Consider the following 26,789-nt stretch of genomic DNA (forward strand, 5'->3'; position numbering starts at 1 on the left):
CTGGGCTTTGACGAGCCTAACTAGGATATTTCTTTTGTTTACCATGAGACGCCCCCCTGATGGTGCATATTTCAGTCTACACTAATTATGCACTCAAATTTACTTGTGATACTTGTGAATTTGCAGTTTCATATCGAATTTTGGATATGATGTTGCTATGTGCACTTTTGAAGCAAAGTATGGTTAATACGTAATTACCATTTTTATGATTTACACTAAGTTAATTATCATTTAATCGACTCAAAAACATCTCAACCAATACCTTCTTTAAATTTTATATGAACAACTGAAATTCTAAGCTAGATTCTAAAAATATAATAAGTTCATAGAACCTAAAACTCCGGTACAACAATAAATCAAGACGTGAGCAAAGGTTAATAGATCCAAAATTGCAGAATTAAAAACATACAAAACATTCAGCACGACATTCCAAATTGGACTATATAAGAAAGTGTATCTCGAGGATGTTCAAAAGAAAATTTCAATTGAGAAACAGCATTCCACAATTAAACAATCAGAACACTAAGATGCAGGTTTGAACTCTGAATCAGGCTCAGTGCTCTCCCGGAAGTGACTTGATGATATCAGAATCACCTGCGAAACAGAGTACGTAATAGTTAATTCCCATAGAAGCGCAGTACTCATCAGCAATTATAGAGCAGAGTTGATAACACAATGTCAGATCATACCTGGATCGATAATGCTCAAGCAAGACACACGGAAGTACTTTCCACATGCTGTTCCCAAATCGACATTGTCTAGAAAATTATCAAACAAATATGTAATGTCAATTAAATATCACCAAAGGAATAAATGATAACTAAACTATAGTTATCAAGTGAGACATATAATATCAGCCAAGCAGAGTTTTTGACCAAAGAGCGGAAGAGATAAAATGCTAATACAAAGAGTTATGATTATAAAAAGCCACAGCAAGCAGATCAAATAGACATTTAGGGACAAACCGTGAAACTTGCAAAACATTAATTCAGTTCCAAACAATAAAATGCACATCAAATAAAAACCCATTATACTCCACAAAGCTACCCAAGTAAATACAAATTGTGAAACAACTCATTTTGAATCCATGCAATCCAAATTTCTTATCTCCAAAAGGATTATAGTTTTCAATATTTTCATATGCATCTCTCTCCCATTTCATGATACCAAGCAAACTAGCATATAACTGTGACAGTAGAAAAAAAATGCATAATTACACTAAATTCTAGAACAATTTTGACCTATTACCAAGTGGGTATTGAAATCAGAATGGCAACACAACAACAAGGGGAGTAGGGGACAGCATCCAAATCAACAATATATATATATAAATAAATAAAATAAAAGAAAGCATAAACAAAAGCAAACACAAATAGCACTTACTTCCATTGTAGTGGTGTACACCAACTTTAGCAAGCATAGCATAGTACTCAATCTCTGATTTTCTCAACGGTGGGCAATTATTTGACAAAAGAATCAACTTTCCTGTCAAAAAATCAACAACCCACAAAAATCTCAAATAAAAAATCTAAGCTTTATAATAGAAAACAAACTTTCAATTCCAAAGCTCATCCGGGGGGGAGGGGGGGAACTAACCCTTAGAGCTTCTGAGAGATCGAAGAACAGTTTTGTAACCAAGAGTGTATTTGCCACTCTTCATCACAAGAGCAAGCCTGTTGTTGATGCTCTCATGAGTCTTCTTCTGCAATAATGAATACAAAAAACCCAGTGAAAAATTGATTGTGATAGCGTTAGCCGAAGTGAGTAAAACAATAGAAAGTGAACAGGAATCTTACCGTCTTCTTGCTTGTAACCATTTTCGACTGTTTGGTTGCCTGGAAAATCAGATGACACAGAAAATTTAGAGGCAATAGAAAAACATGAAATGGGCTTTAGGGTTTGGTTTAGAGCTTACACCAAAAAGACTTTGCGGGAGGCGGCAAAGTAACAAACGAGCCCTAAAAGCGGAGATGCAGCAGATTTATACTCGTCTAGGGTTTCTTTATCGCTGCTCCTGAAGGGCAATGAACACGTGCAATTCGCGTGTTCTTCTTTTAGTTTTTATTTTTAATTTTTAACTGGAATTTTGAACACAAAAATTTGATAAAATATAAATAATTTCTAGATAGTTACTAATATTTAAAATTTTGCAAAATTTAAAATATAACCTAAGACATTTCTTATTTTGGTTTTTTTGGTAGTGTGGTGTATAATGTTTTTTAATTAAAATATATTAAATTTTATACGTTATCACATTTGGTGTATATTTTGATACCATATGTTTTTAGTTATATTAAAAATAATGTTTATTTATTTATTCTTATGAATTCATAATTCTTAATACCAATCATCTTTATCCACTATTAGCAACTCCTTATCAATCATCACTTCTTATTATTATTCTTTAAGACTAAAAGGTATGTAGGCTACTTTTATTTGAATGAACATATATTTGTGGAATGATATAAATTTTGCTTAATTATAAAGTTAAAGAAAACATGATTTATGCTTCGTTTGGTGTACCTTTTTAGATAGAGCTTTTATTAGTATAATTTTTATAAGTGTAATTTTTACCAAAAGATTTTATAATTTTGCTTAAGATTTTAATTTTTAAAAGATTTGCTAAAAAAACCAAAGAAAAAAAAACTAATATGATTAAATAAACACTTATGATAATTACTGGTCATTACATGAGTCGTATCAACAAACACTTAGGTGGTGTTTGTTTTTTAACTTAATGACTTAAAGTAACTTAACTTAATTAATTAAGTTAATTAGAGGTGTTTGTTTTTATAACTTAATGAGACTTTTTAGATAATTTTGACTTAATAAAATAAGCTAATTTTTTTGGCTTTTTACTTAATAGAGAAATCTAAATTAAGTCAATTACTTACTAATGTCAAAAATATCTCTGTTATAATTTATTTTTCATGTCTATCCCAAAACTCACCCATAAATATTTACCCTACATAAAAATATCCCTGTTTTTTATTTCTTATATTATATACGATAAAATTTAAAATTTATGGTATTTTATATATTAAAATTCTAAAATAATTATCTATTCACTTGAATATAGTTTTACTTATAAATGTTAAAATATTGTGGTATTTAATATATTATTTATTTGACATTCAAATTTAATAAGGATACAAATGTAAAAGTACATATTTTCAGCTTTTTAAGTTGAAAAAAACAAACAACTTAATATTTATTTTCCGAGATTCAGACGAAAAAACAAACATATTATTCAGATTCAGACATTCAGACCTATTCAGAATTCAGACTAATTCGGGTCTATTTAGATTTCAGACAAAAAAACAAACGCCACCTTAGTCTGCCATGCCAAAAATTTCCAAACAAAATGATAACGTTAGCATAGCAGGCATCAATAGTTTGATGGGATGAAATTGCCTCAGCATAACCTAAAATTTATGTCCATGAATAAAGCTTCTTTTATCATCCTTGCTTATTACTACTAACGTTTTCAAACCATCAATGGCATTTTTGATGCGACAAAATGGGTTTAAAATTGCGACTCTTATTCAATATCCCTTGATTGAGAGTACAACTTCCTGGCGGGTAGCTTGTAGGAAGCATTGGGACTAGATGAATAACAATTTCACACCATTAAGTATATAATATTATCTGAGTATCTCTATTTTAATGACCATGAATCAAAACTTGATTAAAAGTTACAAGTGTTAAATGCATGAAACACTCATCTTATTATTAAACCAATGCTGCAGCAACATAATAAATTTCAATATCAATTCAAATACATAATAAAACTCGATCACCAGCAGTTTGTAGATCAAACTTTGCCATTAAATTTAATAAGAAAATTTTGTTTGATTCAACAAGATTTTTTTTTCTAAAAACATTGTATGATTTAATCAAATTACACTTAGATATATTTTTTTATAATTTTTCTATTTAAAAAATAAAAATAATTGAGTAGGGGTAAAAACATATTTTGTAATTAATTGTAGGGTTAGAAATGTCATTTTGTAGTTATTATAGGGACAAAAACATTAATTCTAGGGACAAAAAGTCATTCTTTAATTAATTTACTGTTTACATTAAAATTAACGATTTGCCATCTACTCGAATATTTTTAAAACATGTCATTTTTTTAAAAATTTTTTAAAACATGTCACTCATAGATAATTAACTGATAAATAAATAAACTTTCAAAGTTAAACAAGACATATCCTGAAATAGGGTTGAATTTTGTTGCCACTGAGATTTGGTCTATGTTAAATTATTTTTCTCACATCTCATGAGATTTCAATCATTCTTCTTTCAATCAAGTAAAAGTAGATATTTCTCTTATTAACATAGGTGAAAGATTTCCGTTTAATATTGAAGAGAATAAAATTTTAAATTATATTGTAATAAACTTATTATAAATATCAAAATTTCTTCTAATTCCAATATACATATTCTGTTAAAAAGAAAAAAAAAAGAAAAATGGTTGATTTCTACAATCATTTTTATTTTTTTTATGTAAAAAGACTTGGCTCGACATCTCGAGCAAGAGAGCTTTATGCTTTCTCTACATAGCGTTCGATGGGCTCAAATTTGTAACAAATAAGAAAATAACAATGGTATTTTTCGTTATTTACTAACTATTCATCATCATTCCTTGCACCATTACAGGGTAGGAAGCATTGGCATAATGGCATTTCATGTAAACGATCATGAATCAAAATAAGATTAAAACAGTCATAACAAACCCATGAAAAACGGCTAATAGTGGACTAGAAGTATGCTGCTCCAGATGATAAATTTCAATACTCAGTTCAAAAAGCTAATACAGTGATCATAATCAGTCTGTAGAATCTACAAAAGAGGTCCAAAACTCATAATAAAACACCAATACAAAAGTTAGATTCTAACAATATAACAAGTCCATAAAACTAGGGAACTCTGGAAAACATGACATGACCATAGGTGAATCGATCCATTCATAAAGAGAGCTCTCAATTTGAAGGGTTCTACCACTAAATGAAAACATGACCCTCAACCTAAAGCACACTTCAGAAAACACTAATCCATCATCAAACCAATTCCTTCTGCTCAGCTGGAATATTTCCTCCCTATGGGAAAACACCTGCAGACCTGCAAAGACGCAATTTTTTCATGTGATACTTTCTTAGTTCTTACCATTATCTCAGCTAGAATATGGAGCAGCCAGGGATATAGATTAGATAGCCTGATCCCTACTGCTTGGAACTTTTACTCCGAGCTTCAAGTTTTGCGGCAACTTGTTCTTCTGACAAAGGCAGGTAATAGATCCTCGGCGTTGCCTTAGTTTTCCGAAATAGATCATCCAGAGTCACAATTGGTGGGTCAAGTTTCTCAGGCAGCGGGGGAGGGGGTGGAAGAGTGAACCGCTCTCTCGCTGGGGCTTGGTTCGATATGGGAGGTGGAGGTGGCAGAGTTGGAGGGGGTGGAAGCTGCTGTCTTGCTGCAGGTTGGCGTGGTGAAGGCTGAGGCTGCGAGGTGGGTGCTGCAGCAGGAGCAGGAGCAGCTGAACCCGTACTAACAGGTGCAGCAGGTGACGGAGGAGGAGCCTCCGTACGCATTTTTACTTCCTGAGGATCGACAAACTCAGCAACTAGGGGGCGTCCACCGTTATTCGGTGGCCATTGAATATTGTACAAAGCATTGCGAGTCTCTATTGCTTCTTCAACAGATGAATACTGCATCATCAAAGTAATTTTCCAAGCAACAATAATTAGATTAATTTAATTGGTAGTACAGCAATACAGATGAACAAAACAAAGACAATCCAAGTATCTTAACAGGAGAGAATTTTACAACAAGAAGAACCAACGTATCCTAACATAAGATATTAGAAGTCTTACAGTAACATAGCAATGGGTTTTGATATGGTCCATCCAGAAACTTGTAAAAGTTCCAGTTTTGCCTAGAAGCTCTTGCACAGCTCTCAGTGTAAACGGACGCACAAAGTGATCAATCCTGAGGGAGTTTGTTGGAGACTTTGGTGATGGAGGAACTGCCAATTTACAATATAGAAAATGTTTAGACCGTTATAGAAAAGGATAGAATATATTATCAATATGAAGAATGACAACTCACCGATACGTTCTTTTGGTGTATCATCACTGACTGCAGAATCAGATCTAGAAAAGTTGCGTTTCATAGATGGTTGTAATGTGTCCCTTGGTGTAGAGCTGGGTGTAGTGCTTTGCTGCTCAGGTAGTTTGAGGCTTTCAGAGTTCCATCTCCGTTGCCTCTTTGAAGGCTCATTGTTTCCCACAGCCTCTTGATCTGTGAAGCAATTTGTCAAGACACGTAGACAAAATAAAACTGAATTTTATTCATCAGAAACCAATGAAACCAAATAACTTTAATTTCTTTCCAATTAAAAGGAGAGGGAATTTGAAAACTTTAACATAAACAGCAGAGCAAAAGTTGTATTTTTCCAGAAGAAAGCTACTCCTATCCAATCACCAATAGTCGGAACTACTGCTTGTGCCTCATCTAAAATTCAGACAAACTTATATGACCAAGAAATGGGAAAGAATCTGTAGCAAATTTTCCGTAAACTCAAGTTACATGAAAAAAAAAAAAATCATATTATGTAATTCTACATCATAAGAAGATGTAGGCCTTTGTCAAGGAAAACCAACAGCAAAAAACGACAAAAATTAGTAAGGTGGAGAGGGCAGCAATACCACACAGAAGGTATTATTTGCCATTATATATTCATAAAACAAGATCACACCCTGAAAGCAAAACTTACCATTGATTTTTCTTTTCTCAGCAGGTATAACTGGACAACTTTTATCGTCAACATCGGCATGTTTAATATCTGCAGATAAACCATCTCCCACAACATCAACAGGACTTTCCTCCTTCACAACAGGAACATCATTTTTCTCAGTCCTATTTCTCACTTCATCAGAACTATCCTTGGAATCAATCTGTTTACTCTCCAGGACATCATCCTCCATTGAGTCATCACCAGAACTTCTGTCTAAATTTAACTTTTCAGAATACCCCATATCTACACTATCAATTTTCTTGCCCATGACTGCAATTGTAGCAATGTTGTCATCTTTCTCATCAACAGATGCCTTCTCCTCAAGTGGATCTTCAACATCCATCGGATGTGATTCACCACCAACTGCGGTAACATTGCCAGATGATGGTTCCACCATCCCCGATTTATTTACATCTAGTTCTAATTTGACATTATCAGCAATTATATTATCCTTTAGTTCAATCTTTTCATTAATTGAGATAGAATCAGTAGAAATAGAATCAGATTTTACTTGAGACCCTAAAATAGCGCTGACCTCAGATACCTGATTTTCTGGAGCAGTAGCGTCCAGCACGTCCTCTCTGTGCGGAGTCTTTAAACCCTCATTCTCCAGCTGGGGCTTTGAATCCTCATTCTCCAGCTGAATATTTGTATTCACATTTTCCCTATGCGTGCCAGAGTTCTGCAACTCTTGCCCACTCATAGCTACTTCTGTTACCACACTCTCAGTAACTGTGGTATGCCCACTCAATGCAACTTCTGTGAGCACATTCTCAGTAAGTTTGGTGCTGGTCTCCACAGTAGTTGCTTGGAAACCCAACTCATCATCTGCTCTAGCAGGATTAATGCTACCTGTCATGTCCCCTTCTTGAAATTTCTCCTGACCCAATGCGGCAACATTTTCATTGTTATCACCTCGTATGTCCCTTTCTTGATGTTCTCCGGGACCAAATCCAGGTGCAAAACTGTTGATGTCAAGCTGAACCACAACATTTTCCACCTTTTCATTTCTTTTAGCATCAACATCCAGAACATCTTTAGCTGTTTCAGAACCAACTGACACCTCTGCATCTTTCACCTCAACTATTGGTTGGCTAGTGATATTAGCACCATGAAATGCATCCTTTGCTGCCTCCATCTCGGCAACCTTCCTGGCTTCCTTCTCTGCATTTTCCCTTTCAATGCGAATGGCTTGATCCAAAAGTCTTATCAGATCATCCTTCTTACCACTGGATTTCAACTTCCGCCTTTTTAGCTCTTCTTTTAGTTCTGTAACCTTCCACTGATCAATTGGTCGATTATCAAGAATCGGATACGGAGATGACATTTTCCCCCACTAATATTCTCACTTTCACTACCCTGATAAATCAAATGGTGTTATATGCAATCAGCCACTTGAAGGAAATCTCATTAAAAAAACCAACATAAACAACACAGCACCCAAAAGGAACAACATTACAAACTATAGAGTGCGGGGATAACAATTGATTGTTCACCCATAAAGCAATTATCTAGATACAAGAAACCCACAGAAGAATTCAGAAATGACTCATCATATCATGGCTTGATTATCTCAGCTTATGGAACATAAAAAGAAGTGTAGAACTATTGAACCTCTCAGATAAATATATCAAAATTAAATAAGACAAACAAACATCGCTGTCAACCAGAATGCTATAGAAAAGAAACTTCTTAATAAGTTTACAAAGGAACCCCAGCAAAAGAGCAAGTTTTCTGAAAATCTTTTTACACTTGAAGCTCACTAAAGTGTACATGACAAATTATGAACAAAGCTCAATGCAGAAGATGAATACCTCAACACATAAATTCCTCATCAAACCCAAGAAATAATTAAACCATTAATCTCGAGTAAACTAAACCCTGATTCCATCACTAATACTACAATATGCAACAAAATTACACAACTTTACAAAATTAACCTGAAAAAAGATCTCACGAGTAAAATCAATTACAAAATCCCAATGAAAATGCTAATACAGAATAAATAAACTCTAAATTCAATAATAAAATCCCAAAATTTCAAGGAAGAAACCCCAAATTTACAATGCATGCAAACAAATTAAAATAAATCTAAATCAAACCCATAAAAGAAGAGATAGGAGAAAGATAACTCACAGAGAGTATTTGTTGCTTCGAGGACTGAAATGACGAAAAGAGAGATAAGTGAATATGTGAAACCCTAAATTTCACAACACAAAACCAACCATTAGAGAACACAACAAGAAAGACAAAACACACATCAACAAAACCTAATCTTGCCCAGTTAAACACACTCTATAACCCAACTATTAGCTGCTGCAAAAGCAAAGAAGAAATAAAAAACCCTCAATTACACTTCGACGGCGCGCCGTTTTATCATTTTTCCTGAAATTGAAAAAAAAAACTTGTCGAAAACAGAGAAAATGAAATTAATAATGAGACGATTTTGAGAAACGAAAATAAAAAAAATGGGCTTAGTATGGATATTATTTTTGATCTTTTTGACGGAATTTTTAGAATTATATTTTAGGGTTTTTATTTCTTTTGCTTTGTTTTGTTTCTTCAGCTGAGCGCCTGCGTGCTCGTTTTAAGAGAGACCGAAAAATAAAAAAGGCACGAGACGATCAGTGATTTTATTGCCTTTGAATTCCGAAAATGCCCTTATTGTTGTACCCATGGTGGCAGTTGTTTCACGTCGCGCCTCACGTGCTTGGAGACGAAGCGTAATCTCCATAAGGAAGTTTCTAGAAGAAACGTTTTTTTTCATCGAGGAAGTTTCTAAACGAAAATTACTTACTTTTAAATAATTTTTTTATAGGTTAATTAGTGGTTATGTGATATAACGAAAGCTTAATATTCTAATAGTCCGTTGATTCTTAAAAATACTTAAATAAAAAAAGATATAAATTCACGTTAATTTAAAAAAATCTCATAAACTTAAAGTTAAGATCCATTGATTTCACAGAATATTGAAAAATATTATCAAAATAATCAAATATAAAGTTTATATTAAGAAATAATCAATAATAAGTAAAAGCTACAAAAACACTTATTTATACTAACTACAAATTATCTTAATTTGACTAAAAAAATTATTTCAATAAAACTCATACCTAAATCAAGAATACAATTCAAATAAACAATGTCTAAACAATAAAACTAGCAATCAAATTCAAACAAAATATAAATTAATTAAAATATTTTTAAATATTTTAAATTTCAATCAAATTAAGATTTCTTGCTCTGCATCATTATGATAGTAATTTTGTATTAATATATTAAGCTTATACATGTAGTTGTTATTACAAACATAATCACCATTAATATTGAACAACAAATAATGTTAATGATGCGATAAAAACTAGTACAAATAACAAGACAAAAGGCTCAAGTGATAATATATGTGACGAAGTTTTGACGTTTCACACAATTGAGGTTATATCACAATTAACGTTACTATTTGAAGCCAAGGTCTAGCTCAGGGGCGCGCTGGGTGGCTTCCCTGGGCTCTAGTCCTGCAGTCAAACTTCTAATGGTGTCTGAGTTAAGAATAGACCCGTTTGGGGCCGCTGCGCTGCCACTGCGCAGCTGCTCCCCAGACCAATTCTAGGGGCAGCTGCCCCAAACGGGTCTAATATTGAAGGAGGAAAAAAAAAGGACAATATAAGTTACTAGTTGACATACATTTTAGTACCAATACTGAGCTCGTATTATACAACCGTCTACACAAACAAGAAAATACATCTTTAAACTTTCTCTCAATGCTCTTTGACCTCCACCATAATCAGTAAAAGAGAAAAACTATGACAGGCAGTCAAAACCCTTGAATTTATCTGCAACTCGATAAGAGCAGAAGGATTCAAAAGAAAGAAAATTATAATGCATTAAAACCAAAAATACGTATGATATGGGGGGGGGGGGGGGATAAAGACATATGATACCATAGTACATAGGAATCCTGTTTATATGACTCCATTGATGGATAAGTTATCAGCATCTTTTTCTTTGTATATCTCCATGTACGTGCTTCTCTACTCACTTTCTTCTCCGTCACTTTCAAGTAAGTTCATGTGATTCATATTTTTTTCAAGTGGGGGAAGCACATCATCGGAGGCATCAGAAGAGGCTTCATCTTCATTGCTGTCAACTCCTATGGCAGCAGAATAAAAACATGATTATTTTACTGAGATTATTGACCTTAAACCTACAATGCTCTTTAATTTTCTTCAAAATGGCCAAAAGAGTACCTTCTACATCTGAAGGAACCTTTGGAACTCGACTTTGTTGGGAAAGCCAATCATTTTGAACTGAAATTATATCAGCACTATTTTCACATTTGGAGTACGCCTTGAGCAGTTCCCTGCATTTATTAGATGTGCTGTAAGTTTATTACTGACAGAAAAAAGAAAGATGATAAATAATGAACGAAAGAAGAACAGCACAAGGTAAAGACTACTTGAGAACAATTTCTGAATATGGATGCAAAACTCCACACACTCCAATAGGCCATTTTCACGTTTCAACTAGCTAATAACAAATTTGCATTACACGGTTGAAAAGAGAATGAGCTTTTTATCCTTCTCAAACCAGGAACCCGAAAAAAAAAAAAGAAGAAGCACTAATTACCTGTTGAGGGAAAGGAACGCATGACCCCACTTGAACTTGCCTAGTAACAAGTTTGCAGTTTCCTCTTCCCCACTGTTGAAACATTGAATAAATATTTATTGACTTTTTTCAAAAATATATATGATAAACATAGATTAGAATCAGAAACTAAATTGCAATTGGTTGGCTCAAAAGAATATAAGCTACATGCTTATGCACATAATGATCATTATGTGTTTTGATTTACTAATGAAAGCATCAAAAACATGAAATTGTTAAAAATCAAAGCTATAACAACATTTGAGATGGTATGAGCCAACATAAAGTTACACAAAAACAAATGATTAAAAGAATTGTCAGGTTTTACAATATTAGCACATAAAGCAAACTGTTTCAAATAAAATTAAAGGGACAAAAATTTGTTACCATATAATCAAAGCAGCAGATAGTGCCTCCACACAAGAGAGTTCACAAGGTCTGCCATAATTTACTGGATTTGCTGCTACCAGCCACGGTACTGCAATTCCAAGTGCTTAATCAAATTATGGAGAGTTGGAAAGAGAATTCTTAGTAAGAGGAATGATTATGAAATTGGTTATCAAAATTATTTCCATTGATTACTATTATACACTGCTTGTTTAAATTACATCCAGGTTGACAGGGGACATTAAAATATCACCTTCAATATAGTATTTGAACTGTGAAAATCTTTAAAAAAAAAAAAATTTAAATAAAAGAATAAACAAGTAAAACATGTATAAGACTCCCATGATTATATAAATACGATTTAAAGCAAAGCAAAAGTTTGTTACATGTTGATATGCTCACCACAGCAACTTGGAGACACCAAGAGTATGTATGTTGTAACAATAAAAAAGATTATGACATATAACATTAGGGAGGAATAAAGTTTGTGCCATACATACATACTAGGCCAAAGATCCACACCAACTTGTTAGTGATTCAAAGAAATAATTGTATGAAAGCCGGCACAAATCAAGGTACTCCTAAGCAGTATTCATCTTTTACAGAGTCAAAGTTCATACACAGGCGAGGAGCAGAACAGCGCAGCTTCACGAATGGCACATCCCCCAAGCGCGCCCAAGAGCAATCCACAACAGCTAGCCCTTTTCTCTTTATCAAGCTGTAATCTTCTTTTGAAACACAGTGAGTGCCAACAGGGCTGCCAAAGGAGATACACCACAGATGATAACAAGCATAGACGCATAAATAACAGGAACTGTTTGGAATGATAAATAGAAGATATGGGTGATAGCATTGATCAAGGGGAATAGTTAGACTGTTCAAAAGATAAAGATAGAAAAGATGCTGAAAGTACCTCAATACAATTCCCCCAAACCCACTACTCACCCGTAACTCCTGCATTAAATAATAAAATTGTCCAAATTAATGAAATTAGAATATGTCTGCGCTGCATTCACGCAGGGATCATACCATAAAGGATTCAAGTTATCTTGAGTTCCTACATGATAAATAAGAAGCTATTGCCAAAGCAAACAATGCAATCAACTATATTTACTTAAAACTCGCAAAAAAAATTTAATCCTAAATATCATATCATGAAATGTAAAAGGTATGCAATATAAACAACTAAACCATGATTGAGAGGAAGAGAAATGTAGCAGATACTTTCTTTCAATAGGTTAAATCTTGCAAGTTTGCGGCCCGTACATCGCTTTGCATCACATTGTCCAAAATCCTAATAAACCAACAAAGAAGAAACCCAATCAATCCCTTTCCCAAAAAAAGAAAAAAGAAAAAAGAATGATATAATCCTCCAAATCGGTTGATAATCTTGCTTACCCACATGGCGAGCTGAACTTTGGGAACTTGTGGATCATCTTCAGGAGCTAAAAGTACAAAAATGAAAAAAGATAAAATAAAATCACAGTCAGCTTCCTAAACTCAAAAAGGCAATATCACGGCGGTAATATATCAAACGCCTGGCGTGGCAGTAACTAAACACGTAAAATTTACAAAGAGATCTCAAAAAACAACCAAATAATTACTCGGTTAATTCATGCCATGGAATTGATACCTTGATCAGGTGGAAGAGATTCGTCTTCCCTGCTTCAGAGAAGAAGTGAATTAGCTACTGGGTGCTAAAACAAAGAGCACTTACAACAAAATAGTGAGCAAAATGCAAAACCTATCAGGTTGATGGCATCTGCTGGACTGACCGCGATGAGAGTGATGGTTTTTGAACCGCCTGGGCTTGTTGTGACCCATTTTATTAAATTTCCGATGAAACTGCTCGGAGTTTAAAATCCTTCTGCTGCGCTCTACTGGTAGAGGCTCTGTTCCGTTGCGGCTTATATATGTTTGGATTGAGGAGGGTTTTGTGTTGGGAGAATAACATCCGGCTCCCTAAATTTTTATGATTTATCAATTAAGGAATAGTTTATCTGTTTGCGGCAAATACATCCCCAACAAACAATCAAGGAGTTCCAGATAAAATTTAATTATAAATTTCAGTAGATTTGCTTGACAAATTCAAAATTCTAATAAAAAAACTTAGGAAGCCCGAGCCCAACAGCCCAAGTTTTAATATTACTCTGTTTTTAATTAATCTTTGGGTCTATTTGGAAATAAGAAACCGTAGAAAGAGACCATGATAAGCTTGTCATTTTGATTCAGAAGATTTTCCTCATACAAAGGTGCTAACTCTTTGACAAAAATTGTCATTTTACACTTGAGGCTCGACATAAATTACAAACCCGACAAAGATCATAGAAACTGAAAAGGCTAGGTACAACAACACGAGAGATCAAAAGAAATGACAGACTGTGTGATTCCTAAAGCCAGGTGTTGACATGATACTCTCTCTACAATCAATAATCAGGCCGTGGCTCCGTCACCTAGCTGAAGGGTTATTTTAATGTTCATAGCAGCAAGTTCAGCTGCCAAGTATCTAAAAACATAGGGCATTGCAACAGTCTCCATGCCTTTACTTGTCTGGCAAGCATGACAAGTGACTTTCTTGGGAGCTCTTGCAGGGGGTAGCCCGCCAATCTCTCGTATTGCCCGCTTTTGTGGGTGTATAAATGTTGCTGTAAGAACACTTCCACAGAGGGAACACACATCAGCAACATGGTAATCAGAACATGTGTGAAGCCTATCGTGCAACAAATATGCTGCTCCATGAGCAAGCAATGAATCTCGTTCCATTTCTCCAAAACGAATACCTCCACCGCGCTTTCTTCCTTTTATTGGCTGCCGGGTAATTTGGTCCATCGTTCCAGTGGAGCGAACCTGCATATGGCAACATGCAGTTTATTGATATTGACAACCAGAAAAACCTTGTTCCTAATCTCAAGGATATTATTTAAGAAAATTTTAAAAAAATTCCTACCTGAAATTTGTCTGAAACCATGTGCCGGAGCCGCTGATAATAGACAGGCCCAATAAAAATTTCACATGTGAGCTCTGTTCCATATACCCCACTATACAATACCTCTACACCATGATAATTAAACCCACATGTCCTTAACATTTCACCGAGTTCATCAACTAGTGATTTTGATTCATCAGTCCCAGTATCTCCATTAGTTTTCTTGACTGAATTTGCAAATGGTGTTGCATCCATAAATTTTCCATGTAAGCTACCTCCCTGTGACAAAACAATTGAGCATCTCACTAAGCATAATATGCAACTAATAATTCACTACAAGATACTTAATAAAAGCACTCATGCACGGCACCCACTCGCAGTTCTCCTGTTCTCTCATAAACTTCTTAACAGCTCCTTGAGCCATATAACTTTTATCTTAGTCTAAAATAGCAAAAAACAAAGAAAGCACTTCTTAGACTCTAGAAATTGGCAGTTTCTTTTTCAAGGCACACCAAGAAAAAGTATGAGCCAATACTTGGGGTGGGTGGAAGTCCACAATCACATACCACATAGGTGAAAAGCTGGACTAGATAGATAAATCAGTCATTCATATGCCTAAAAAAAGTCACTGCCTGAAGATGACTATATATATATATTTTGTCGTTTTCTTAAAACTCTGGTATGAGCATTACCAAAACTACGAACCCCTAGGCTGTTATCCAAGTTATGTACTGAAACTTCATCAATTCTCACTCTTCCTGAAAAGAGACAATATAATCAAATAATATAAACATCTAGCCTATGAAATTATGTCTTTCAGAGAGTACTACCTTAGCGGCAACAGACTCCAAAAGCATTGCAATTGTCATCCTCGAAGGAAATGCATGAGGATTGATAATCAGATCTGGACGCATTCCCGTGACTCCAGAAAATGGCATATCAATATCAGGCCACAACTGAGAGCAGACACCTTTCTGTCCGTGTCTGCTGCTAAATTTATCACCAATGATAGGGTTTCTAGTATGTCGAAAACGTATATTCGCCTGCAAGCGAGAAATATGAGCCCACAACACATCTAAGCATGCGAAAAAAATATTCATCATGATGGAAAGAAATGGAAAACACTAAACAAGCAATGACCTATAACTGCAACTAAAACAGTGAAGTACCCCTACTTTCAACTAAATACATGCTCATCATTATTGCTTTTTGTTTTCTCCCTAAGTACAAGATCTTGATTCTCTAATCAGCTGATTCTGTAAACAGAACAAATGTACAATGACCAAGGGCATCTGAACCATTACATATCTGAACTCATCATTAGAAAGCGTATTCAATAGGAGGTTCAGTTACTTGTGATGCAAGAAAGGAGTCATCCTATGTTAACTGTTAGCGAAGCATGTTGTAAACAGTGGAACAGTATCCAACGACAGTGACAATGGAGTTTATGTCAAGACCTTGCAGCACAATAACAACATAATGCATAGAAAAGAACCCCACCCTCGTAATGAAGAGTTGATTTGACTGATATGCACCTTATTCTCTATGCATACATGGTCTGGATAACAGAATATTAACTTACCTTCTGAGGAAGATTCTTGCTATTTTTCATATCGACAGCAACATAGTCAACAAACACAGATTCTGAACCCTTTCGGCTGTTGGTTCTCCAAGAATTTGTTGTCTTATCGTAGATGCTACAATAGGGTTCACCCGGATGTATCATCTGAGAGTTGCATATCAAACAGCCAGTCAATATAAAAATGGACAAAAATAAAAATTAATCAAGCTATACAGATAGAAAGTATAAAGTGGAAAACATATGGCAAACCTGTCCAACATACGGAAGTCCATCTGAATCAATCACAGAATGCAGTGATTTAGCATCTTTGTTTCGTCTAAATAGTTTCTGGCCTCGATCTACCTTATTGCCGTCATCAGATAAGTCAATTGTTTCCGTCTGCCCAAAAGTGAGGGGGAAAAAGAAAAAGTCATTTAGGGGATAACAGTGCCTTCAGGTTAATCTTTTGGTACCAACGAGGATATTCCGCGATATATTATATTAATATCTGATGCACGTGGGTCTGATGCAAGTGGGTTGTCACCATGATGCCTTTTTAAGTATATTTTGATTATCAATTATTTCCTCAGAAGTAGATAAATATATTAGAAAGCTAAACTTCATAGCAACAAAAGGAAGAAGAAGAAAAACCTGGTATATTTGTCCATGGCACATCCCACGGTCTACTGATGACTTATTCAAGATCATAGCATCCTCCATATCATACCTAGATGAAGAAGAGAAATTAACTCCATGATACCATAATCATTAACTCAGCACATAAACTCCTCTAAAATCCTTACCCAGTGTAAGCCAGAACTGCAACTATTGCGTTTGTCCCAGTTGGATATTCATCTATGCTGTATTTTGTATAAGTGTTAGTGCGAACAATGGGAGTTTGAGGAGTCTGTGAAGGACCAAGAGCATATTCGTTACAACAGACCAAATGGAGAACAAATCCTAATACACATTACAGTGACAACACAAAGTAATGAATGCAACATTGATCCATTTAAATAAAATAGTTAGTCATTTCAAAAATATGTTGAACCACTGAGGTTGCACCGGAAGTGCAAGTGTATGATTGGCAGTATTCTTGTAACAAACTTAATCTCTATGGATAATCCTACATCATTAGTTTTATTGGGTATAAAAGAACATTTAACCCAGCTCAAACTGCAATCCACCCATTCTATCATCAACTTCAAAAAAGGGGATAAAAATATTCCTTGGTTGCCAAAAAGAAAAAAAAAGGCTTTTCTTTTTCTGGTCAATAATATATATATAAATTTTAATTCTTCATTGACACATGTATAAGGGAAATAAAGAAAGCCTCAGTGGCTTCTTTCCTTTTATAAAAATGTCTTCTCCTTTTTGAAATTGCATACAATTAAGAAGAGAATATGCAAAAGAGTTCTCTCTCCATAGATGAGCACCAATACCAGTAGAAGGTTAATTACAAGACCGTGCTATAGTGCTGCCTTCCATGAGAAATGGTTAAATGTGTAATTCCAGGCATTGTAGAGCAGTCAGCACGCAACAAACAGCGAAAAGAATGCAAACACGCAAGGAAACACAATAATCAACAGAGTGGAAAACCATACATTACAGTTTATTAAGAACTGATTTAACAAAACAGTCTAGCAGGAGATAAATAGAAAACAAAGAAGCCTGAATCAGACCTGAAGGTGGTAAAGTTTCTGATCAGCACGGAATTTAAGTGCTTGTACAGAGAAACCCATTGTTTGTTTTGCCATCTAAGATAGAAAATGAAAGAAGTAACGCATTAATCATCAAAAAGACAGATAGAACAACTGTGAGTGAATTAAAAAGAACGATTGCTAACATGCAAGAAATACCTGACACTGATACATATTTCGTGGGCTCTGATTATGATCGGAATAAGGTGTTAGATTAGCAACCACACTTAGCATCCCAGTGGGATGAATTTCTTCATGAGTTGCAGGAAATGCATTTCTTCTTCCACCATCTCCACCATCAGGACACCTTATCTCCATGAAGACCTAATACGACAAATGCACTCAGTAGAGGTCAATATTTGGTATCTCATTTGAAACTAAAATATATAAATCAGTACATAATCTTAAAAAATAATCAAAGAATGCATGTATTTAGATATGAAATGAATATACTGTCTTCACCTGCTCAAATGGCCCAATTAATTCGATGTTTTGACTTTCCTCCGAAGGGAGAGAAATATTTCTGACAGGGCGAACAAATTTAGGAGGAGATGTGAACAGGTACAAACCAGGATAAGCTCCACCCAGGCTCAAAGGAACATATCCCACTTCTAGATCATCAGGAATCTACAAAATTTTAAAAATGATCACAATAAAGAGGAAGAAGAAAAAGGCAATTAAGATGGAATTAAACATGAAAATACCACTGAAGCAGCTGAAACTTTCAGTCTCCGTAAATGAGCAACAACTTTCTCAATTTCACTTGAAGGTATAACACCAACAACACGGCCATCTAGAAGAACAGAGAGAACTGCAGGAGGACCAGATTTAACAAGCTTTGGCAATGAAGGTATCATCCCAACCCCAATCAGAACCCTGAGAATAGACGTTCTCATCTTTGAAAAATCTCTGATATTTCCTCGGGAATCATAGTATGATGCAACTCCTGAAACACATTGAATTTAGAAGGCAGGTTGGCAAAGGAATAGAGCGTGAATTACTACAGATCTAAATTAGAACCCAGTTCCTAAAGTTTTCCCGAACACCGGTCCAATTTTTTTAACTGTCAATACGTTTTACATTTTCCTTCAAACATCTCAAAAGATTTTTCATGAGTTAATGCAAACATTGAACATGAAAAGGGATTTGTTTCTTTTCTTTGGGAGAGAGACATTTTCATGAAAGAACTGCTTCAATAATTTCTGTCTCATCAAATTCTATTCTTTGTTAATCATTATTTAGCATAACCGCAACTCAATCCCCTCCCCAACCATGTGAGTGGGTTCTGACCCCAAACCTTTTATTTTCAACACAATAGATTTTACCATCTCTAATAGATGACACTTACTAATCAGATTCTAATTGACTACCCTTTCAATTTTCAAAAACAAAAAGTAATAATAATAAATAGATTGAAATACATTGACAAAGTCTCTACCTTGATAATATTGCCAAAGAACACCCCGAATGCAAAACAATTTAATTATAACTCAAATGATCCTATTTTATTTATTTCAGTCTATAGGTATTACAATTATAACTACAATGATCCTCTTTTATTTATTTTCTTCAACAATCATGATGTTCAAAACTTTCGTATGTAAGAATTGGAATTAGAAAACTAAGTTTTCTGCATATTACATGCTATTTGCACTTACTGTGCTTTCTGACAAAATGAGAAGTTTTGAGGACTGCTTTTGGCCCAAAAAAAAAAAAAAAAAAAAAAACGTGTCAACACCTATACAACCAAATATAACTGTTACTGTTTGGTAACCCAAAGCAAGATTCCACCAAAGTTTGAATGACTACTCTTGGAGCCATATAAATTTATTACAATCTTGATTGGCCAGTCAGCAGTAAAAGACTGCTCTAAAGGCATTCAAGAGAAGATCTTATTCTATCTGTTTAATATGCTTCAGAATTCAAAATCTAATATCCAGAAAATGGCATCTGCAAACCAGAGTTATGCATTTATCCAATATCATGAGCACTAGACACGTTTTTTATAAAAAAAACAGAAAAAAGATGAGTTAATGAGGTGAAGTTCAAAGATGGTCCACAAGCTTACTGAAACACCCATAAAACCCCTGACAAGGGCATCAAGCACGGTACCAAAACCACAAAAGTGAGAAGCTTTTAAGAACTTTTCGCATTGGAATGTGTAAGAAACCTATACAACCAAAAGTTAACTAAGTCTCTAACTAGGTACTTGAGAAACCATAAAGGATGAATGCTCAGACGCAAATAATTATTTAAAAACGGAACCATATTGGTAGGCTTTCTTCCTATAGCCAAAAACCTCTAACCAACAATAGAGGCAAAGTCCGTAGGGAAAAAGAAGAAGAGACACAATTTGATAAATTTTCCACCAACTGAAAAAGAAAATTTATAATAGAAGGGGAAAAAAAATACACTTACGACAAGTGGAAGTCATATGGTTCAGCAACCCACATGGCTCCCCATCAGGCGTATGCACAGGGCAAAGGAAACCCCAAGATCTGTTATAACATACATTAGAAATCCAGATTACAGTTGAGACAAAAATGTATGTAGCTGCCAAAGTAGCAAGTAGATACATACTCGGGTAGCAATTTTCTCACACTTGTTGTACGGAGCCCGGCAAATGAAGCCCCTCGATGGACAGCCCGAAAAAATGAGATGAAACGTAGAAAGTTAAGCCTCTCTGCCTGAACTGTGTAGCCAGCCCTCTAAGAAACAAAAAATCCAAGAGTTAGAGAGACCTAAGAAAATAAATTACAAACTAAGATCAGATAAAAGATGTGCAAAATTTTGAGCCAGTTCCATATTTTGGTTCTTAACTATAAAGTTGGCAAAACTTTAAGAGTGAATTACCCAAAATAATTAAATCCTCTTAAAATAATAATAATAATAAATAAATAATTTATTTACAAACACAAAATGGATTAAAAGTTTTATATAAGACAAAATTATACTTTATTGAAACTATCTCGGTGTACGATATTATGAATGATCTGTTTAAAGTGAAGTTATGCTTGAGGTTTCAACCAACTAAAGGAACAACAAGGTTGCAACTGTTCAGACATGCAGAAACTGCTGGAGGACAAAACAGAGGAGTGAGAAATAGAGAATCAGAATGGGGGAAAATTCAGAAGTAAAGAAGAAGCCCACGTTCTGAATTCCAAAATCATTCGGATGTCGTGGAACTAAAATAAGGCCCTATTTACAACAAGTCAATACCTGTTGCAAATCTAGACCTGTCTGAGTTGCTAATCTTCCAGTTTTCAACATCGTCTCAATACTTGTACCAATTTGCTTCGAAGGATTTTTCTCCATGACCTTCTTGATATTGGCTACTGCATTAGCATAGTCAACAATAATGCCTGTTTAGACTGAATAAAGCAAGACAAAAGGAAGAATGAAAATAATATGCTAAGTCTAAAGTTCAGGGTGCTCCTCACGATGACCATGCTATATAATAATATTAAAAGCATCATGACTCTTTAAGCAAATATCGTATTTACACTACATTTTATTTACATCACCTGCGATATAACTCAAGCAGGAAAACTATAAAAAAAGGGAAAAGCTGAATAAAGAAAAACAATACTTTCAAGGAAATTAAAAAAAAAAAAACAGAAAACAAGCAACTCTTCCAAAGGACCCAAAAAACCAAAAAAAAAAAAAGACGATAATATATAACTTACAGTTGAAGAAGTCAAATTTTTTGCCATTATTCTCTATCTCATCTTGAATTAGCTTCTTCCCCTTCCGAAGCCAGTCCTCTAGTTTCTCCTAGAGTCCAGAATAAACAATGTGTTAATAAAATTATGATGTTACATAGCTTACACCTACTGACAATTACAATACACAACAATAAATAAATTTCCATGTTGAACATGTTGCCTCAAGCAATGCTTCGGGGCCAATCAATCATTAGGTAGCCATCACTGCATGTAGCAGAGAACAATAAAGATGAACAGAGCATGCCTATTATCCACAAGGACATTACAATTCTCTCAGCAGTGAAAATGTCCTGTGCGGATATTGTAGGACATGTAATCCATCCACACCAATACTTCAATAGTAAAAGAAAACAAGAGTGAACCATTGAACTCGTAAATCAACAACCTGAGTTTTAATAGTAAAAGAAGACAAGACTCAAAATAAAGTATGAGATTAATCAACAACCTGAGTCTCTCATCCTTAGGAAGATAAAACAAAATCCTTTCCAATCCATCCATCAACCTAAGTCTCTCATCCTCAGGAGGATAAAACAAAATCCCTTCCAATCTATCTACATCAATAAGTTTTTATTCGACATTTTTGGTGACTACAAATTTCCTTTACATGAGCACCAGACATTTCTTATGAGTGTGTCTACTATCAAGTTTCTACCTTGAGATAAATGGTGATCAAGTGACCAGGAAGTAAAATTTCCTGATTCTGCAGGGAATCTGGATTGTCCGACACAGAAGTATGATCGACAAGTGAGAAAAGTTTCTGCAACATAAAGCTAAAGAAAGAAATTAAATGCAGATCTAACGTGAGAAATGCTGTCAACTTCCTTCAACCAAAGTAAGAAAAAAATATAGACATAACAAAGGCAAAACAGTTTTAATGAAAAAAAGAGGTTATAACTAACATGAGCAGATTGAATTTGTCGTTATTGTCATTGAGGTGAACAAAGATGTAGTCTCTTATAACAGTTTCAGCAACCTGCCAAAAGAGATTAAGAAAAAAGGTGATAACAATCCATGATGGACAGTGTAAATGGTGATAGCAATAAAGGAACGACAACTGATTCGGAAACTAATTTTTGCAAAGTTAAGATCTTCCTTCCAAAGCAAATATTTCCAGCAAACAAAGGTAGTTAAATAGATAAGAGAGTATATCTTACAGCATAGTAACTTTCGCTTTGGAGTCCATCAATAACCGGTTGGAAGTGCTCACCTAAAATTGTAAACAAGGGAATTAGCATATGCTGTAAGCTATAAAATTAAATAACAATTACATTACTGATATAGTATGTACCAATATGCTGCAAGCACTGAAGACGAGTTGTAAGAGACAAGTCCTGGACTTCAGCGAGAATAATTTTTACCCTTTCACTTACTAGCGGTGAGCCAACAGCTCCCTTTTCCTTCTTATATTTTTCGTCATAGCAGCACGTCAAATGATTAAAAATTTCAAGATCATTAGTGTCAACAAGGGCCTGACAACAGAAAATAAGAAGCACAAAATATAAGCACAGGAAAGAAAAATGGATGAAGGCCAACCCACCATGAAAGTAACACTATCAAGTATCCCATGAAGAAATTTAGCGCTTTAAAGAGAAAAAAATTTAATTTAATACAATACACCAGGTGACCAAAAAAGAGATGTTGAACATCAATTTGAGTGGAGCACTTAAGACATAATCAACTAATAACCTTTCTAGTCAAATTGTGGGCTCCAGCAGCATGCTCTAACTAGTTGCATACAAAACACAGCAAAAGCATATTTTGCTAGTATGGTAATCCTAGTCTATTTTATAGGTTCCACTCTATAAACGAGTGGAAAACAACCTCATTAAATAAACAGCAAGTTATATGCAACATGAAGCCAACCACGATAGGAGCTCTTTTCTGATCAGAGATAATGAGTAGATGTCCCAGTAATATTGGTATTTGACATTTTTCATGCATTTACTCAATGATAAGATAGTTGTAAGCCCAAATAATTACGATGCTAGCTAATTATAACATAAAAAATTTTCAAAGAACTAATTAATGAAACAATACCTTCAGAACAATGCCCACTGGAAGCAGGTATTCCTTCCCTTGCAACCTGAAAATAAGTCAAAAAGTAATACTATATTTCTGTAACCATAAATAAAAACTGTATCATTCAAAATTAAACTTCAACTGCTTACCAAAATCCAAGTCTTACACTTCCGTTAAGAAGGTAATACAATTTAAGAGTTACAGAAGATTGATCTTTTCTTACACACCTAATAAGTATCAAAGAGAACAACAACAGCATAGTAAGTGATTTACTCAAGTTCAAAACAATCAAAGAGTGAAATTTTAAAAAGAACTAAAAAATATCAAAAGTTTCAACATGAAACAGTAACAGATTTCGGAAAACGAGGCTACCAACACTAAAGCAACATCTTAAATACATCATGCTCTTCAATTTTAATCTCTATTTACACAAACTTCGAGTACTACGGATATTTCTGAATTGTGGAATACCCTATTAAAACATCGTATAGAAGCTGCATAGAGAGCATGGGTAAACCACAGATGTGTTTAAAAAATTCCAGAACTCATCAGCAGCGGTTGTAGCTTGGTTGGTCAGTCCCTCTTTGGAAGGAAAGAAATAGAACCCAAGATTCCCCAATGACCATTGGGTTTCATAAATACGCCCATTGTCATTTAAAAATCAACTGCTTTTAAGGTTCATATCTTGATCTTTCCAGATTCACTAGAATGGTCCATAGTTGTGGCCCACTGGGTCATAGGTTCAACTTGTAATAGCTCAACAGTCTTAAAGTTCGATTTAAAAGTTTTATGCAGCAACTAAATAAGGATAAGCTATACAGACTCAAGATGTATTTACATTGAGAAGAATATTTTGGGGGGGGGGGGGGGGGGGGGGGTAACCTTATAACAACTGCCTTATCAGTATATCCTTCCCGCCGATCACGAAAAGAACTCCGCACCATGCTCATTGGCTGAAACAGAAAATACAGATTTAAAAAAAAAATGCAAGATCTATAATAGTAAAACTTCTGTACTCCTACAGAAAGAAGAATACAATGCTTTTAGCTGTTCATGTTTTAATCACACACACACACACACACACACATATATGTAGATATTCCCACATAAAGAAGAATAAAATGTTTTTTTAGCTGTTCATATTTTTAATATAATATATGTATGTGTGTGTGTATATATATATATATATATATATATATACACACACACACATACACACACAAAAGATTCACTTACATAGTTTTGCTTCGGCAATATTACTGATCGAAAAACTCTCTCAAGCCCATTGAGAATGAAGTAACTATATAGCATAAAAAATTATATAAATTAACCAGATCATGTAGTCAGCAAAAGAAAATAAAAAAAATATAAGAAGGAAAAGGCAAGAAATGCCTATCTATAAATTTAACACCCTAAACAGCATAGGTAAGCAAACTGTTTAGATAACCTGACTTCCAATGCAGAACGGGATGATTTAAAGCAACCATTAGTACAAAAAGGGATAGATGTAAACATTTTATTCTACCTATCACAGACTGATGACATTGAATTTAAGAACATCCCAACGACCATAGATGTATTTTTTGCATTGACTACATTACAAAGTATAATTTCCAAAGCCATTGTGTGACTACATTGATATTGAGTTCCCACAATATAATGCAAGCATGTCCTAACTATTATCACATACTTGCTTCTAAAATGTGCTTTGAAACCTTCCGTTCATATGTTTTATGTAAAAAAATAAAACAAAAATTTACTTTCATGTGTGAAAGTTTCAAAGTCACAAATCATAAAATATACTATGTAAATAGTCCAATAAATCAAATCTGACCCACACGAGACAAGGACATTAAATATCAGAATTGGCAAGGACATTGAATAACTTACCCACCCATTTCCGCTGCTTCCTCTTTGAGAGATACTAATTTTTGGGAATCAGCACCTTGTAAATGACAGCGTCTTGTCTGCACAAATTACTCAACTTATAAATTGTAAGACAATACAGAAGAAAAATAACTAAGTGATTAACAACCTGCCAAGTTAAATAAAAGCGATGGTCTATGCAGAGTATAATAACAATGATCATTAAGATGACCACGGACACCATTATCACATTCATTTTTCAATGTCTTTATAAGCTTATTTTATTCATATACAATAAAAATATCATTATCTTCTTCACATTGCAATGTGGAAGGACATAAGAAATTATTACCTTCAACATTACAGGAAACTGGCCAAAATTAAACCTCTCTCTTACAACAGGAGAACCCGCATCAAGATATTGAAATTCAACATCTGCCATCAACTTCCCAGTATATGAAATTTTTGCCTGGCGACACTGTTTCCAAACCAAAAAAAAAAAATTCCAACCCGTCAATTTGCATTACTACATACAATCAAGAATAAAAGAATAAAATATATAACAAGGAGCATGATTGTTTACTTCAAAAGGAAGCAATGCATCTCGCAATGTTTTAGACCCCTGTTCCTTTTGCGGCGGGAATATTTCTGGGTTACCCACTGAGAGTAAACATAATAGTCAAGGAAACGCAATTGAAAAAATAAAATACAACACAGAGTACAAAGATATAAGCTACATTTCTAACTGTTGTGCTTATACTTAAATTTGAAACCTATACTTAGCACTAGCCGCGCGTGCTGTATACAGAATTTAAAAAGTGTTTTTTTCCCCAGAAAGTGCTTTTTACAGCAATTCAGACAAACAAAAACAGAAATTCAAGAGAAAAAAAAAAGGATATTTTTGAGCCTCTTATTGGTGAAGGAATCGTGGACGAAGACAGTCTTGACGTGATCAAACATCTCGCTCAATCCTTCATCCAGCATGTAGTCGAACGACTCTATGTGGTGCCTCACGAGCTCGCGCAGCGGCTCAAAGTCCGCTGACTTCTTTCTCGCCATCTTCAGTCAGGGTTTTAGCTGAGGGTTTAGCTGAAACGAAAGCTGTTTTTGTTGTTTTTTATATTCGTTGAAGGGGGCCTTTTAAATCGCATTTAGGGCTCCAAGG

The 26,789-nt window shown here is 34.6% G+C and overlaps 4 protein-coding genes across 4 annotated transcripts; all 4 read right to left on the bottom strand.

Moving 5' to 3' along the window:
* Window positions 1–354: 354 nt before the first annotated feature.
* LOC18036576 (60S ribosomal protein L30) lies at window positions 355–2,022 on the bottom strand. Its single transcript, XM_006428059.2, has 6 exons — window positions 1,916–2,022; window positions 1,797–1,835; window positions 1,597–1,702; window positions 1,384–1,485; window positions 690–758; window positions 355–594 (listed from the first exon to the last, which is right to left on the bottom strand). The coding sequence occupies exons 2-6, from the start codon at window positions 1,815–1,817 to the stop codon at window positions 554–556; spliced, it is 339 nt and encodes a 112-aa protein (XP_006428122.1). The 5' UTR covers window positions 1,818–1,835; window positions 1,916–2,022; the 3' UTR covers window positions 355–553.
* Window positions 2,023–4,744: 2,722 nt separating this feature from the next.
* On the bottom strand, window positions 4,745–9,420 carry LOC18036334 (apoptotic chromatin condensation inducer in the nucleus). The gene is made up of 5 exons (XM_006428061.2): window positions 8,933–9,420; window positions 6,776–8,155; window positions 6,109–6,300; window positions 5,874–6,025; window positions 4,745–5,708 (listed from the first exon to the last, which is right to left on the bottom strand). Exons 2-5 carry the CDS (start codon window positions 8,121–8,123, stop codon window positions 5,226–5,228), a joined length of 2,175 nt encoding a protein of 724 aa, XP_006428124.1. The 5' UTR covers window positions 8,124–8,155; window positions 8,933–9,420; the 3' UTR covers window positions 4,745–5,225.
* A 1,061-nt stretch (window positions 9,421–10,481) lies between these two features.
* On the bottom strand, window positions 10,482–13,721 carry LOC18037236 (ribosome biogenesis protein TSR3 homolog). The gene is made up of 10 exons (XM_024181391.1): window positions 13,572–13,721; window positions 13,461–13,489; window positions 13,226–13,272; window positions 13,056–13,121; window positions 12,741–12,781; window positions 12,448–12,584; window positions 11,828–11,918; window positions 11,423–11,494; window positions 11,044–11,156; window positions 10,482–10,946 (listed from the first exon to the last, which is right to left on the bottom strand). The coding sequence occupies exons 1-10, from the start codon at window positions 13,649–13,651 to the stop codon at window positions 10,828–10,830; spliced, it is 795 nt and encodes a 264-aa protein (XP_024037159.1). The 5' UTR covers window positions 13,652–13,721; the 3' UTR covers window positions 10,482–10,827.
* Window positions 13,722–14,023: 302 nt separating this feature from the next.
* LOC18037248 (DNA-directed RNA polymerase I subunit 2) lies at window positions 14,024–26,719 on the bottom strand. The gene is made up of 27 exons (XM_006428063.2): window positions 26,524–26,719; window positions 26,208–26,290; window positions 25,977–26,102; window positions 25,649–25,725; window positions 24,995–25,058; window positions 24,641–24,711; window positions 23,908–23,985; window positions 23,777–23,822; window positions 23,028–23,208; window positions 22,894–22,946; window positions 22,639–22,712; window positions 22,392–22,509; window positions 21,701–21,788; window positions 21,234–21,349; window positions 20,595–20,722; window positions 20,433–20,512; window positions 18,719–18,960; window positions 18,477–18,641; window positions 18,174–18,338; window positions 17,997–18,071; window positions 17,118–17,221; window positions 16,966–17,041; window positions 16,585–16,713; window positions 16,336–16,479; window positions 15,584–15,796; window positions 14,775–15,032; window positions 14,024–14,674 (listed from the first exon to the last, which is right to left on the bottom strand). The coding sequence occupies exons 1-27, from the start codon at window positions 26,681–26,683 to the stop codon at window positions 14,261–14,263; spliced, it is 3,528 nt and encodes a 1,175-aa protein (XP_006428126.2). The 5' UTR covers window positions 26,684–26,719; the 3' UTR covers window positions 14,024–14,260.
* Between the last annotated feature and the right edge of the window lie 70 nt (window positions 26,720–26,789).

Source organism: Citrus clementina, unplaced genomic scaffold (genome assembly GCF_000493195.1).
Source record: "Citrus clementina cultivar Clemenules unplaced genomic scaffold, Citrus_clementina_v1.0 scaffold_7, whole genome shotgun sequence".
Taxonomy (NCBI): domain Eukaryota; kingdom Viridiplantae; phylum Streptophyta; class Magnoliopsida; order Sapindales; family Rutaceae; genus Citrus; species Citrus x clementina.

Bases quoted from the DNA above. Each gene is read 5' to 3' on its own strand.
- LOC18036334 (XM_006428061.2), bottom strand. From the start codon at position 8,123: ATGTCATCTCCGTATCCGATTCTTGATAATCGACCAATTGATCAGTGG. The intron at 6,301-6,775 runs GTAAGTTTTGCT...ATTGCTTCACAG, and splicing joins TGAGAAAAGAAAAATCAATG to ATCAAGAGGCTGTGGGAAAC. The intron at 5,709-5,873 runs GTAAGACTTCTA...TTGATGATGCAG, and splicing joins AAACCCATTGCTATGTTACT to TATTCATCTGTTGAAGAAGC.
- LOC18037236 (XM_024181391.1), bottom strand. From the start codon at position 13,651: ATGGGTCACAACAAGCCCAGGCGGTTCAAAAACCATCACTCTCATCGC. The intron at 13,122-13,225 runs GTAAGCAAGATT...TTGGTTTATTAG, and splicing joins AAGTTCAGCTCGCCATGTGG to GATTTTGGACAATGTGATGC. The intron at 10,947-11,043 runs GTACTCTTTTGG...CTGCTGCCATAG, and splicing joins GGTTCCTTCAGATGTAGAAG to GAGTTGACAGCAATGAAGAT.
- LOC18037248 (XM_006428063.2), bottom strand. From the start codon at position 26,683: ATGGCGAGAAAGAAGTCAGCGGACTTTGAGCCGCTGCGCGAGCTCGTG. The intron at 26,103-26,207 runs GTAAACAATCAT...GTTTGGAAACAG, and splicing joins ATGCATTGCTTCCTTTTGAA to TGTCGCCAGGCAAAAATTTC. The intron at 20,723-21,233 runs GTATTGACTTGT...TTTGTTTCTTAG, and splicing joins CAGGTCTAGATTTGCAACAG to AGGGCTGGCTACACAGTTCA.
- LOC18036576 (XM_006428059.2), bottom strand. From the start codon at position 1,817: ATGGTTACAAGCAAGAAGACG. The intron at 1,486-1,596 runs GTTAGTTCCCCC...ATTTTTTGACAG, and splicing joins ATCTCTCAGAAGCTCTAAGG to GAAAGTTGATTCTTTTGTCA. The intron at 595-689 runs GTATGATCTGAC...TCTGTTTCGCAG, and splicing joins CTTGAGCATTATCGATCCAG to GTGATTCTGATATCATCAAG.